Here is a 15,303-nt window from a genome sequence, read left to right on the forward strand (position 1 = left end):
AAGGTCCAGTTGCCATGGAGGATCTAGAATGCTTTGTACTTACAGCATGGCTCTTGAGCATGCAGCCCTAGCATAAAAGGATTACTCAGAGGTGATCCATAGCTACCCTCCTAAGATCTATGAAACTGGTGACTGTTGCGGCCTTTGCCAAGGCTTGGAAAATGTTTCATTCTTGGTGTGATAAGCAGAATGTGAAGCCCTTTAGATTTCAGATGTCAGCAGGCCCCTTGTGCTTTACGACAGATTTTTGAAGGGTGCTTTGTAGCTGCATCCTCCTGTGGGACAGCCATTTCCCACTTGGAATCTTAACATTGTTTTGCATGTCCTCAATAAGGCCCTGTTGAGCCCTTACAAGAGGTGTTGCTGATTGATCTTACTGTTAGGGCAGTTTTTCTAGTAGCTATCGCCTCAGCGAGAAGGTCTTTCTATCCACAGTACTTTTTTTTTTTTTGCCAAAGGTGATTTTGGCCTTCCATGTATATCAGGAAGTCTGGCTATCTGTGTTCCATGCCACAGGTTCAAGGAAAAAGGACAAAGTTTTGGCATTGTTGGATGTCAGGAGAGTCCTTCTTTGTTACCTCGAGGTGACAAATGATTTTCGTGTCTCAGATCATCTCTTTGTTATAATGAGTCCTAGACATCTGGGCAGACTGGCTTCTAAGGCTTCCATTTCAAAATGGATTCATAAAGCTATTTCTTCAGTGTATACTGGGTGTGGTAAATGACCATTGATTTCTTTGAGCGCACACTCTATGAGGAGTGTGGCTTCCTCATGGGCAGAGTCCCGGGAGTTAACAAAGTTTTACAGGGTGGATGTGGTGGCATGAATGGATACCGCTTTTGGGTCCTCAGTGCTGGCAGCAGGCTCATCTGTCCTGCCCTAGACTCAGGGGACTGCTTTGGTACATCCTACTGATTCAAGACTCCTATGCCTTTTGCATAGAAGAGATTAAATTCTTACCTTGATAATCTTTCTAGTAGAAAGGCATATAAGTCTTGAAGGCCTGCTCTGTCAGATTTCATTTCACCTGCTTACTGTCTCAGACATGTATGTATGTCCAGATATTTGGTTTTCTCCTGCCAGACAGGCCAGAAGAGTGATGAGTTAACTCTCTATTGCATAAAGGCAAGTGAGAGTCTTTGAGAGCTACATAAGTGTAAGTGCTGGTTGCACTCAAGTAGGTGGCTTGTTTGTTTTCACCTTGTTTTAAGTTATGTTCCTATTGGCATTGATTTGTTGCATGTTAATTGTTGTAGAGAAGAGCAGAATTGGTTTGATTGGGAAGTTTCCCCATATCCTGTCTTATTTCTCCTCTTATAGTTATTGTCAACTGCTTTGGTACAAACTGAGCTAGAGCCTTATATACAACTGTCACCTTAATACTAAGCATGTCACTCTGTTACACTTCATTTCAGCTTATAATTAATTTTTCTGTTCTCATTCACTTTTGTAGTCATATTTATGTATGTGTTTTCAAATTTTTTCATTTTTTGAGGACTCATCAGGAAAATTAGTGTTGAAACACAGACTGTGTTGGATCCTAATACTCTATTGCACATCACCTACAATAGAGTACAGCTGCCTAGATATTCCTGGACATAAGAACATAAGAATATAAGCAATGCCTCCGCTGGGTCAGACCTGAGGTCCATCGTGCCAAGCAACCCGCTCACGCGGCGGCTCAACAGGTCCAGGACCTGTGCAGTAATCCTCTATCATTTTAAATATGTTTTCCTGTATTCATCTAGGTACTGTGTGTTTTTTGTTCTACTGTTTTCTGCATCTTTTGTATTGTGGAATTTTTATGTCCCCTCTTTTTATTTTGGTGGTTTAATATTAAGGCAGATGCAGAGAGGGCTCATTTAAAAGTGAAGGTTCAAATCTTGTATTGTAGGGAAAAAGTGCATCTTACAACATTGGATGCAGGAGATATCTCCTTCCTTCTGGCATTGGTGCAATCATTTTCAGAGTTATTGTTATGGGAATTCCAGGATCTTCATTTGACTTTTAGGAAATCAAAACTTTTTTATTCTGTATGGAGCCCCTATATACAATCATTGCCTCATCTTGTGCGCAGCTCTCTCCTCAATTGCTTGGGGATGCGGCCGTTCCTCCTATTGTTGGGATTTGATATGGTGGTTCTGACTGGTGCACGCACACACTTTCATGCTTTCTTTTTCACTACATGACTGGGGGGAGGGAGGGGGGTTTGGGTAGGTGGGTGAGGGTCTGGGAAGGCAAGGAATTAATGGGTTTCACTGGGGTTCATAATAATCCAGGGTCCTGGTATGTTATAATGTTCCTTTGGGTTATTCCTCTGTTGGGCTTGTATAGGCGTGGCCTAATCTATTTATTGTTCACATCATTTGAAGTTGTGGGGGGTGGGGGAGGGGTAGGAATGTTGTTATATTATGTACTTTTCACTACTGTATTTTCATTCTTGCAGTGTCAATATTTCTGTATTATTCTGTCTTCTGATGTTACAATTTGAAATTGACGCAGGACTTTAGATTTTCTTTGTATTATACAGTGGAACCTTGGTTTACGAGCATAATTCGTTCCAGAAGCATGCTCGTAAACCAAAGTACTCGTATATCAAAGCGAGTTCCCCCATAGGAACTAAGGGAAACTCGCTTGATATGTTCCGACCCACCCCCGAGGTGGAGCGATGCCGGTTCTCGGGGGGTACTCGCAAATCGAGTCAACACTCGGTTTGCGAGACAAGATTTGCGAGAATGTTTTGCTCGTCTTGCAAAACACTTGCAAACCGCGTTACTTGCAAACCAAGGTTTGACTGTATTCCTAAATTTGCCGTTGGTGATTATATTTGTTTTTTGCATCAATAAAAATTGTTTTGACCGTATAAAAGTGAAGGTTCTAAACATTTTTTTTTTAAACTAACTTTTTTCAAATGGGGGATCACCTGGAAGTAGTAGGAAAGCAATGGACAAAACTGAACGGAGCTATTTTAAGGGCAACAAACCATTTTGTAAGAAAAGTAAGTAAAAGTAAGAGGAAAAGAAGGCTGCTGTAATTCTCAAAAATAGTAGCTGAAAAAGTAAGGAAAAAGAATTTAGTTTTCATACGTGTCAAAAGATTGCAGTGAGAGGTAGACAGGCTAAAATATCTGGAAAAGTTAAAAGAAGCTGGTAGTCAGCAAAACAAAGATGCAAACGGAAGAAAAAATAGCCAATATGGTAAAATGGGAGTGGGGTAGGGAGGTGACAAGACATATAATAGATATGTGAGTGATAGAACAAAGTACAAAAGTGGCATTGTGAGTAGGGAAGGAATATGTTAAGCTCTGGAACATGCTGTCAGAGGATGTGGTAACAGCGGTTAGCATAACTGAGTTTAAAAAAAGGTTTGCCTAAGTTCCTGGAGGAAAAATCCATAGAGCTCCTTTTACAAAGGCGCATTGGCAGTTTAATGAGTGTAATATGCGCGCTAAACCGCCAGCCACTACCACCTCCTCTTGAGCAGGTGGTAGTTTATAGTCCAGCGCGGGGGTTAACGCGTGATTAAAACTTGTGTGCGTTAACCCCGCTAGCGCGACTTGATAAAAGGAGCCCATAGTCTACTACTAAGATAGACATTGGGGAAACTACTGCTTGCCCTGGAATTGGTAGCATGGAATGTTATTACTATTTGAGTTTCTGCCAGGAACTTGTGACCTGGATTGGCCACTGTGGAAACAGGATACTGGGCTAGATGAACCATTGGTCTGACCCAGTATGGCTATTCTTATGTTATTATGAATATACACAGATAGTGCCTAAGCCAGGGGTGCCCAATAGGTCGATTGCGATCGACCGGTAGCTCGCCAAGGCAAAGTGAGTCGATCATCCAGGACTCCCTTTGCCTTGGCGATCTATCGGGCCGATCAATCTTCCTCTCCCCGACGTCAATTCTGCCGTCGGAGAGGAAGTTCGGGCCAGCCAATCGCTGCCTGGCTGGGCGGAACTTCCTCTCCTACAGCAGAATTGACGTCGGGGAGAGGAAGATTGATCGGCCCGAAGCAGAGAGAGCATGGGGCAGCGTCGGCGTCGGCTTTGGGGCCTGTTATCCGTTGGTGGCGTTTGGGTCCTGTTCCCCGATGGCAGCGGCAGTGGCTTGGGGAAGGGCAGGGAGAAAGAAAGAAAATGGGGCAAGCAGGGAGACAGAAGGAAAGAAGAGAAACAGGAAAAAAAGAAAGGGGGCATGAAGAGAGAAAGAAAGAAAGAAAGAAAGAAAGAAAGGGCAGGGAGAGAGGAAGAAAAATTTGGGAGAGGGAATGAGGTTTGGAGGAGAGGAAGCATACAGGCTGAAAGAAGGGAAGAAAGATTGGATGTACAGTCAGAAGAAGAAAGTGCAACCAGAGACTCATGAAATCACCAGACAAGGCAGGAAAAATGATTTTATTTTAAATTTAGTGATCAAAATGTGTCTGAATTTATATCTGCTGTTTATATTTTACAATATGATCCCCTTTTACTAAACCACAATAGTGGTTTTTAGCGCAGGGAGCCTATGAGCGTCCAGAGCAGCGCTGGGCATTCAGCGCAGCTCCCTGCGCTAAGAACTGCTATTGTGGTTTAGTAAAAAGGGAGGGGGGTGGGTTTTGTCTATTTTTGTATGGTTGTTACTGAGGTGACAGTGCATAGAGTCATCTGCTTTGACCTCTTTGAAAAAACCCCGGAATAGGAATGATAATTAACAATTCTATGCGTACAGTGTGCGTTGTGTTTTTAAAAAATTTTATTGTTGGTAGATCATTTTGACGAGCGAGTCAAAAAAGTGTGGGCACCCCTGGTCTAAGCCATTTATGTGAGCAGGACCTTGTCTAACTTTGTCTTGAATCTCTGGAGGGTGTTTTCCCCTACGACAGACTCCGGAAGAGCATTCCAGTTTTCTACCACTCTCTGGATGAAGAAGAACTTCCTTACGTTCGTACAGAATCTATCCCCTTTTAACTTTAGAGAGTGCCCTCTCGTTCTCCCTTCCTTGGAGAGGGTGAACCACGTGTCTTTATCTACTAAGTCTATTCCCTTCAGTATCTTGAATGTTTCGATCAAGTCCCCTCTCAATCTCCTCTTTTCAAGGGAGAAAAGGCCCAGTTTCTCTCTCGCTGTACGGCAACTCTTCCAGCCCCTTAACCATTTTAGTCGCTCTTATCTGCACCCTTTTGAATAGTACCGTGTCCTTCTTCATGTACGGCGACCAGTGCTGGACGCAGTACTCCAGGTGAGGGTGCACAATGACCCGGTACAGCGGCATTATAACCTTCTCCAATCTGTTTGTGATCCCCTTCTTTATCATTCCTAGCATTCTGTTCGCCCTTTTTGCCGCCGCCACACATTGCGTGGACAGCTTCATCGACTTGTCGACTGCATGAGCTGATGGGCTGGGGAAGCTCGCTTGGCTTACTCCTCCAGATGACGGAGCAGAGACTTTGTCACCACCTGGACTCTATATTTGAATATTTTGTCTGCTGAGAGTTGTAGCCTTATTGTATACTGCCCTATCTGTATAAGTTTTGGTACCGCTCTGTACAGTGTTTGGGTGGGGGGATTGGAGAGGGAATTGGGAGGGGTGATTGGGTGGGGTCCTTGTGCTTAGGTGTCCCTGTGGAGGATATAAGAGTACAGTCCTTCATGGTAGATAGCAACATTTTTGGGGAGGAAAACATTTGTTCTGTGCTTTGAAGTTTGTTTTCCTGCTGTTTGCTTCCTAATAAAAAAAATGTAAACATAAAAATAATAATAAAAAAGTTAAAAATTAAATAGGTCATGCCAGGACCCCTCCCTCCAACAACAGCCCACACCTCTGAAATAAAAATAATAATAAATCAGCAGGAGGAAAGCTCACTCCCTACTGCTTCAACCTTCCAAACCCCCAACCCCACCACCTTTAAATCGGCAGGAGAGATGCTCTTTCTTGCCACCTGGTCCCCCCATGAACTCCCCAGTTTAGATCGGCAGCAGAGATACCCACTCTCTCATAACAGCAGGCCTTCAAAATGGAGGGCCTTCCCCTTCCCGGTGCATCCTGGGATGCACTGGGAGGGGCCTAAGACTCTGCTTGGCTCATGTTTCTAAGGGAAGGAGAGGATAAAGATCCCAGACCATAGGAGGAAGAAAGGGGAAAGAGGAGAGGGATAAGATGGTACACAGGGTTGGAGGAGAAGGGGAGAGAAAGGGAGGACATGGTGCACAGGAATGGGAGGGGTGGGAAAGGGAAAAGAGATGGAAGAAATGCTGTATATGGATAGATGGGAATAGGGGAGAAGAAAGAGGGAGGAGATAGCATACATGGATGGTGGGGAAGGTGCATGGATATATGGGAAGGGAAGACATGGAAAAGTAGATAGATCTGAGGAGGAAGCAGAAAAATGGAAGAAAGTTGAATGTTAAAAGATAATGCCAAAGATGGATATAGGGCAGAAAGTGAAGGAGAGAAAAACAGCAAGTGGATAAGGCCCTGAAAACAAAGAACACAAACAGAAGGAAGTGCAACCAAACTGGGAAAAGATTAGTAGAAAAATAAAATCACCAGACAATGGTAGGAAGTGATTTTATTTTCAATTTAGTGATTGAAATGTGTCAGTTTTCAGAATTTACATCTGTCTAGGTATATTTTGCACTGTTCAGTTAGAAATGTTATTTCTTTCTATTTCTCTGGTGTTGTACTGCATACATAGTCTGGCATCTTAGGGCTTCATTTGTGTATATTAGAACTTTTATTTTGTGATCCTGCATTTCATAGGGTTTATCTGTGTCCTGCATTTGTGACTAAGGCCAGGTATTCTGGTAGGAATGATTGTTGTGAAGTATTATTGGTGTCATGGCCCAAAGTAAGAAGATTTGTCAGCAGTTTGTGTGGATTTTGGAAGGCCCCGAGCTCAAGGCTGCATTTGGAGGGGCCTCTGGGCACGTGCGGATGTTGATGTGATGAGCATATCATTGCATTGACATCCACAAATGCACAGAAGCCCTCTAGACGTGTCCTGCAGCTTGGGGAAGGAGACACGAGGTCCATGTGGGGGCATGGGGTTGGTGCAGAACAGTGCAGGGCTGGGGGCAGAATGGGATGGAGCCACGTGTCCTCTTCTTTTAAAGAGGAAATCTACACTAGGCTAGATTAACAATTGGTCTGACCCAGTATAGGGTTGACAGATTTTCCTTTTGGAAAATCTGGACCCCCTAGCCCCTCCCCACCTAGTTCCACTCATCTCCACCCTAATCCTGCCCTAGCCCCGCCTGCTCTTGTCCTGCAGGGAGGACGGATACACGAATGCTATGGGATGACGTCCGCCCTGCCTTACACAGCTTTTCAAAACCCGGACAAAGTGCAGAGTTTTGAAAAGCCTCTGGACCCCCGGACATGTCCTTAAAAGGAGGATATGTCTGGGGAAATCTGGACGTCTGGTAACCCTAACCCAGTAAGGCTATTCTTATGTTCTTAACACTTGTACATGTCCAGAAAACCTTCCTACTTTAGGCTCTGGAAGACGTGTCAAAGCTGTTGAACTGATAGTGGTATACAAGATGTGAAGCTGATTACGTCCAGCTTGTGTTGGTTTTAGCTCAAACTTTAGAAGTAGTAACTCAGGCCTAGTTTCATTGAATTGTTTCTCCAGAACGCAGCAAGGCTTAACTGACGAAATGAAAGGTAAAGTGATTTATCCAAAATCACTAGGAATGGCAGTAGGATTTAAACCGTACTTTACAGTTGCGTTTAGTCTTGTGTCCTAGACACTCAGCTACTCTCCCACTTGCTTAACCCAGTTCCATCGTTCCCTGCTTGAGCACTACGCTTGGCACACAGCATACCAACCCCACGGCACGCGGTTGGAGAAAGCGCATGCGCAACAGTTTCACAGTGATTGCTGGCGCCGGTGGGGCAGAGCTAGAACTGCAGAAGCCCCCGATGGTACCTGCGGCCGTAACTGTTGGGGAAAAAGTCGGGGGGCGCTTGTGGGCCCGCTCACATGCGCAGCGATGGAAGAATCACCAGCCGCGCGTTGTCTGCGCCTGCTCCGCGCCTGCGAGGACGGGGACTTTGAGAGCGCGCGGCTGCTGCTCGAGCCCGGACCGCTGGCAACGATCGATGGTGGGGGAGAAGGTGGCTCTTTAGCGGGGATCCGGCGGGGTCCAAGGGACGAACAGGACGGGGAGCTGCAGACACTATCCCCGGGAGCGACTCCTTCCGCTTACGCCGTGCCCGTGGACTGCAGGGACGAGGACGGGAACGCGCCCTTACAGCTGGCGGCGGGCGGCGGGCACGAGCCCCTGGTGCGGATGCTATTGCGCAAGGGGGCAACGGTGGACAGCAGGAACCACTATGGTTGGAGCCCTCTTATGCAGGCGGCCAGGTATTGTCTGAGTCCAGTAACCGCCCTCTAATGGAGGGGATTCCCAAGAAGCACATCCGTTTCTGGTTTTCTTTATATTGGATCAGTAATCAAAGGTAGCAAAACGACCTCTGATCACCGATAGGATCTCAGTAGTTTTAAGCACCGCATGTTGCTTTTAGAAGCTTGAACGCAAGTAGTCCAAATTGACTTTAAAGATACTCTTCAGGCAGGGCGGAGTTAGAGGCGGGGCAGCTGCCCAGGGCTTGCTTGGCCAGCGGGATATTGTTGTAGGGTTTTTTAAAAATACCTCTTATTTTGAAACTTGACTCTAAGGGACTAAACGACTTGTCAGAGGATGTTATAATAGCGGTTAACGTTGATGTGTTTAAAAAAGGTTGGTACATGGAATGTTGCTACTATTTGGGGGGTTTTCAGGTACTTGTGACTTGGATTGGCCACTGTGGCTAGATGGACCATTAGTCTGACCCAGTTTGGATATTCTTATGTACGAGGGGGGTGCTGAAAAGTTCTCAGCCCAACCAAGAAGAGAAGGACATGAATATAGTTCAATCAATGATCTGCAACAATGTAAAAAATAAATATTTATAGAATTTTGTTTCTGCAAATTGGCACTTAACAAAATAAGATAATAATAATAACTTTATTCTTCTATACCACCATAGTCGTGAGACTTCTAGGCGGTTCACACTGAAGAGAGCTGGACAGTCAGCGAGTTACAATATGTTGAAGTCCGGGATACAGTATATAGAAACTTACAAAAAGCATATAGGATCTTACAAAAAGTCCGGGATACAGCATATAGAGTCTTACAAAAAGGCAGAGAGATACGGCATATATAAGGTGACCATACGTCCCGTTTTGAACGGGACAGTCCCTTTTTCACATCCCCTGTCCTGTTGTCCCCACTCACAGCTTCGGGACGCTTGAAATGTCCCGTTTTCAGAGAGGGCGTCCCAAAGCTGTGAGTGGGGACAACGGGACAGGGGATCGCAGCCTCCTTTCTCTCCCTCCCGCCCTCCCAACGAGTTGACAACCTCCCTCCAGTAGCGTCGGCAGCCGCAGCAAGCTAAACAGGCTGCTTCGCGGCTTTCTCCTGCCGGCGAAGTGTCACTGATGATGTCATCGACACGGAAAAGGGATTCGCCGGCAGGAGAAAGCTGCGAAGCAGCCTGTTTAGCTTGCTGCAGCTGCCAACGCTACTGGAGGGAGGTTGTCAACTCGCTGGGAGGGTCAGGAGGGAGAGATAGGAGGGTCAGCGGGGGTTCGGCTGGGAGGGGGGAGAAGAGGTCTGCCTCGGTGCTCCATTACCTTCTTCGGGCAGCAGCAGCGTTTACAATTCGCTGCTGTTGCTGGCTTCAGGCCTTGCTCTTTGCCGGGTTAAACATAGAAACATAGAAAGATGACGGCAGAAAAGGGCTATAGCCCATCAAGTCTGCCCACTCTACTGACCCACCCCATTAAGTCTGAGTACTAATGACCTAGTTCCTTAACTCGACCCTCGTAAGGATCCTACTAGGGCATCCCATTTATTCTTAAAGTCAATAACGCTGGTGGCCTTGATCACCTGCTCTGGAAGCTTGTTCCAGTGATCTACAACCCTTTCTGTGAAGAAATACTTCCTTATGTCACTATCAAATTTCCCTCCTCTGAGTTTGAACGGATGCCCCCTTGTGACCGAGGGTCCCTTGAGAAAGAAGATGTCTTCTTCCACCTCGACACGTCCCGTGATGTATTTAAATGTCTCAATCATGTCCCCCCTCTCCCTGCGCTCCTCTAGAGTGTAGAGCTGCAATTTGTTTAGTCTTTCTTCGTACGAGAGACCCTTGAGCCCCGAGATCATCCTAGTGGCCATCCGCTGAACCGACTCAACTCTAAGCACGTCTTTACGGTAATGGGGCCTCCAGAATTGCACACAGTACTCCAGATGAGGTCTCACCATGGTTCTGTACAGTGGCATTATGACTTCAGATTTGCGGCTAACGAAGCTTCTATTGATACATCCCATAAGTTGCCTTGCTTTGGATGAGGCCTTCTCTACTTGTTTGGCGGCCTTCATGTCTGCACTGATGATTACTCCCAAGTCTCTTTCTTCTGAAGTCCTAGCTAGTGTTTCTCCATTTAAGGTGTAAGGTTTCATGGATTTCTGCTACCGAGATGCATAACCTTACATTTCTTAGTGTTGAAGCCCAGCTGCCATGTCGAGGACCAGTTTTCCAACGTAAGCAGATCCTGCGTCATACTATCCTGCAGATTGCTTTCACTTACTATATTATATAGTTTGGCGTCATCAGCGAATAGAGTTACTTTACCCTGAAGCCCTTGGGTCAAGTCCCTTATGAATATGTTAAAAAGGAGTGGACCCAGGACCGAGCCCTGTGGCACTCCGCTGGTCACCTCCGATGTCTCAGAGAGGGTGCCGTTGACCACCACCCTCTGACGTCTTCCACTCAGCCAATCATTGACCCATGCAATTAGTGTATCACCTAACCCCATCGATTTCATCTTGTTTAATAGTCTATGGTGTGGGACGCTGTCGATAGCCTTACTGAAATCCAAGTCCACTATGTCCAGAGACTCTCCCGAGTCTAGCTTTCCTGTTACCCAATCAAAGAAGCTGATAAGATTGGATTGGCATGACCTACCCCTAGTGAATCCATGTTGACTAGGATCCCTTAGATTCCCCTCATCCAAAATCGTGTCTAATTTACATTTAAGTAGTGTTTCCATGAGTTTACACACTATTGATGTGAGACTCACTGGTCTGTAATCTGCCTACTTCCTGTTTTCATGAAGACAGAACCCGTCAGAGAGGAAGGCCTGAAGCCGGCAACAGCAGTGAATTGTGAATGCTGCTGCTGCCCGATGAAGTTCAGGACACCAGGCCTTGGGTGACAAGGAGGAAAGGGACAGAGGGGGAAAGAATTGGGGAGAGTGTTGAAGGAAGATGAGGGAGGGAATGAAAGGAAATGCCAGGGCTTGGAGGGAAGGAGGAAGGTATGCCAGACCAAGGGAAAAGGAAGGAGGAGATGTCAGCATGGAGGGGGAGGGAGAGATGGAAGAAAAGGAAAGGAGAGAGATGCCGGGAATCAGGAAAGGGATGATGCCAGACCATGGGGGAAGGAAAGAAAGGAGAAGAGAGAGAGATGCCAGAGCATAGGGGAGGGGGTTGTGACAGAGAGAGAAAAACGAAGAGGTGACAGAGCTGAAATCAATCATGTACAAAGGAGAGAAGGGGCACGGGATAGATAGTTTATGGAAGGAGTATAGAAAGAGGAAAGATGCCATATGGAAGAGAGAGAAAGAGAGAGAGGGCGGACACTGGATGGAAAGAGCACAGAGGGCAGTGGATGGAAGGGGCGAGATAGAGGGTGAACAGTAGATGGAAGGAATAGAGAGAGGGAAACAGACACTGAATGGAAGTGTGGGGGAGAGGAGGGACAGCTGCTGAATGGAAGTGTGAGGGACAGGGGGAGCAGACACTGGAAGGAAGTGGGGAGGAGAAAGAAAAAGCACATGCAGGATTGAGGGAAGAGGATAGTGTTAGTTACTGGAAGGGGTGAGGGAAAGAGTTGGCAAGCTATAGGTAGACACAGTGAAAGAGGGAAATTGAGGACTGAATAGTAAAAAAGAATTTAGACAGAGGCAGAAAATAAATTGAGAAGGAAGACCAGGGAAGAACAGGAGGAAGGGAGCGGAGAGAGAGATGCCAGAGCAGGGGGGAAGGGGAGGAGACAGATACCAGACCTGGGAGGAGGAAAAGAGGAAGGAGACAGATACTAGATCTGAGGGGAAAAAAGGAGGAGAGAGATATGCTAAAATCTGCTGAGAGGGAAGAAGGAGAGAAAGAGGCAGAGAAAGGGGGGGTTGTAAGCACATTAGAAAGACTACAGAAAAAAAGGCTTTGACGAAAGTGGAAAGACAGGAGGCAGATGCATGACTATGGGAGGTTCAAACAGAGGGGGAGAGAAAGGGAGACCTGGAACAAAGGTAGAAAGGAGAACTGACACTGAATCTGGGGAGGGTAACAGAGGGAAAAGAGAGAGAGACCTGGACCCAAAGGGGATGGGGCTGGATTCTGAAAGAAATGTTGAATGCAAAAGAAAGAAAGATTGGATGCACAGTCAGAAGGAAGTGCAACCAGAGACTCATGAAATCACCAGACAACAAAGGTAGGAAAAATGATTTTATTATCAATTTAGTGATCAAAATGTGTCTGTTTTGAGAATTTATATCTGCTGTCTATTTTGCACTATATTTGTCTTTTTCTATAGTTACTGAGGTGACATTGCAAATTTTAAAGTAATCTGCCTTGACATCTTTGAAAAAACCCTGAAACTCGTAAATGATAATTAATATTTTCTCTGCGTACAGTGTGCATTGTGGTTTTTTAAAAATATTTTATGTTTACCATTATGAATTAAGATATTGTGTATACAAGAAAATGAATGGAAGAAATTGGGGGCGGGGCTAGGATGGGGCTGGTGGTGGGGCTAGGGCAGGATTTGGGGCGGACTGAATATTAATAGATGTCCTGTTCTGATGAAAAAAATAAATGGTCACATTAGGCATATAGAATTTTACAAAAGGCAGTGAAATATAATGTTAGACATTTCAGACTTAAAAGCGGGAGTGGACTTATGTAGTGTTAGGTGTAGATACTTTTAAAGTGATAATTCTGTTGAATAAGGCAGTTTTATGGCTTTTCTAAAGGCATTATATGTCAGTCTTGCTCCATTTATGTAGCTGTCTAACCAGTGTTGTTTGTTTGCTTGATACATAAAAGTTCTATCCAGGAAGGTTTTGTATTTGCAGCCGGTAATGCTTGGGTATGCAAATAGGTTGCTGTTTCTGGTTTGTCTCGTAGGGCTGTATAGAATGAAGTGAGGTAGCAGGTATGTAGGAGCTAGTCCCCAAACCAACTTGAAACATATGCAAGAGAACTTGAATATTATTCGTGCCTCCATTGGTAGCCAGTGAAGCAGTCTGTAGTTTGAGGCTAACATGGTCGCTCTTTTTTAATCCAAATATCAAGCGGACCGCTTTGTTTTGGACAATCCTAAGTTTCCTTACAGTTTTTTTGGGTATACCCATATAAACAATGTTGCAGTAGTCCAGTGTTGAAAGTACTAGTGATTGCACTAGTAGTCTAAATGATAGAGGGTTGAAATATTTTTTGATGGACCTTAATTTCCAGTGTCAGGAAGCATTTTTTTACTACTATGTTCATGTGTTCCACCATTGTCAAGTGTGTGTCTAGTGTGATTCCCAATATTTTTGTTGTTTTAGTAATCAGGTATGCATGATCTTTTATATGTAACAATGTATTGGTAATTTTGTCTGTTAGGCTTGCAAGGAAGACTTTTGTTTTTTCTGTGTTTAGTTTCAACTTGAAGTTTATTGTCCAGTGTTCTATTTCGGTCATAATATGAGAAATGTATTCTGAGGTCTCATTTGTTATGCTGTTTACTGGGATTAAAATGGAAATGTCATCTGCATATATGTAGTAGATTAGGTATAGCTTTTTTAGGAAGTATCCTAGGGATGATATGTAGATGTTGAATAGAGTAGATGACAGCGGTGAACCTTGTGGCACTCCCGAGGGGTTTTAACACTGTTTTCAGCTACAGTGGCAAAATAACGCTCAGAATTTAGGGAGTAAGAGCCTGATTCTCAAAGCATACCATGCCTTTTCCAATGGTTGATAAAATGTTGCAGTATGGCAGTATTTTACTGCGCAATTATGAGAATGGCTCACTGTGGTCTTTTCTGAGCTTCTAGCAGCCTGTGACTTTGCTATGCAAATGTATTACAACGAGGTCATATATATTAAAATGGTACTAAAATGGGCTCATTAATATTTAAAGAAGCACTCCAGGCAATTCTCCATCATCATCAGGTGATTCTCCAAGCGCAGTGTCGGCTTTTGATGACCAAATATTACCAACTGTGAAAAGCGTGTCTCAGGTGTGTGTTTCTAGCTGTGGCTCATGATAAAAAAAAGAAAAAAAACCACCCTTCACATAAATTATAGTAGTATAGTTGTTGAACTGTGTAAGTTTTGTGGAAACAAAATCTCAAAAGCATATGTCTCAGGTGCGTGTACTAAAGGCATGTTGTCTTAATGCGCGCTTGTTGAAAGCCGATGCTTGCTCCTCCCTTCCCTTCCATCCAATTGCACAGGCACACCTATGATTGACACAACAGCTGCATGTAATGTGCACTGAGCATGGGCATTGGACGCCAGCGCACTCATAAAGCTGCAGTTGCCAATTAAGCTGCTAGCTTTCACTCAAGGTGTGTAAAATAACAAAAAACATGGAAAATGACGCTAACGCAAGGTTTTACCACAATATAATTATTTATTTATCTGTTGTTTTTATTTTTCAATCATGAAACTCAAAAGAATAGTTGAACGAATAGTTGCGTTAGTGGGAGGTCGTTATAGTTGCCAAAATGCTGGCCTTCTGATAACGAACTCAGCTCAATGCTTCAAAGCTCCCCATTATATACCTTTGGCCCAGTGTGACATCATTGGCCCAAGGGCCAACCAAAAACAGAGGTGGTCTTTAAAGTTAGACAAAGAAAATTTCTCTACGTTTAAAAGTTTCAGAAATCATATTTGTTTTGTTTACATTCATTTCTGAATATACATTAACATTTTATAACATATCCAATATTCTTTTTGTCATTCTCAAAACTTATTTCAGACATTTTGTCTATGTATCAAGCAAGCTGCTGAAATGTTCTCAGCCTGCTTTGAACAACTAAGTTTCATGTTACACCTAAAAAAACTGGTCAGCCTTAGAGGAAAAGGAGAAAAAGAAGGAGGGGCTGTTCCCCCTCTCCCTGAAACCTAACAGCTTCAAATCTAACTTAACCATTTCCAGATGTTGTTTTCAGGCTTCCTTTAAATTTCTTTAGGTTTCAGATATACATAATATGATTT

General features: G+C 44.4%; 1 protein-coding gene across 3 annotated transcripts in view; it reads left to right on the forward strand.

Annotated features, from left to right (window-relative positions):
• The window catches only part of ANKS6 (ankyrin repeat and sterile alpha motif domain containing 6), a 277,710-nt gene that overhangs the window by 10,633 nt on the left and 251,774 nt on the right, over positions 1–15,303 (forward strand). For 2 of the 3 annotated variants that reach the window (XM_033929681.1, XM_033929682.1), the window contains exon 1: positions 7,867–8,354. The exons of the other annotated variant lie outside the window; for it this stretch is intronic. In XM_033929681.1, coding sequence (XP_033785572.1) covers positions 7,981–8,354 — 374 coding nt within the window. In that variant the 5' untranslated portion in view covers positions 7,867–7,980. Of the gene's footprint in view, positions 1–7,866; positions 8,355–15,303 lie in introns of those variants that run through there. 3 annotated transcript variants of the gene reach the window in all.

Source organism: Geotrypetes seraphini, chromosome 2 (assembly GCF_902459505.1).
Source record: "Geotrypetes seraphini chromosome 2, aGeoSer1.1, whole genome shotgun sequence".
NCBI lineage: Eukaryota > Metazoa > Chordata > Amphibia > Gymnophiona > Dermophiidae > Geotrypetes > Geotrypetes seraphini.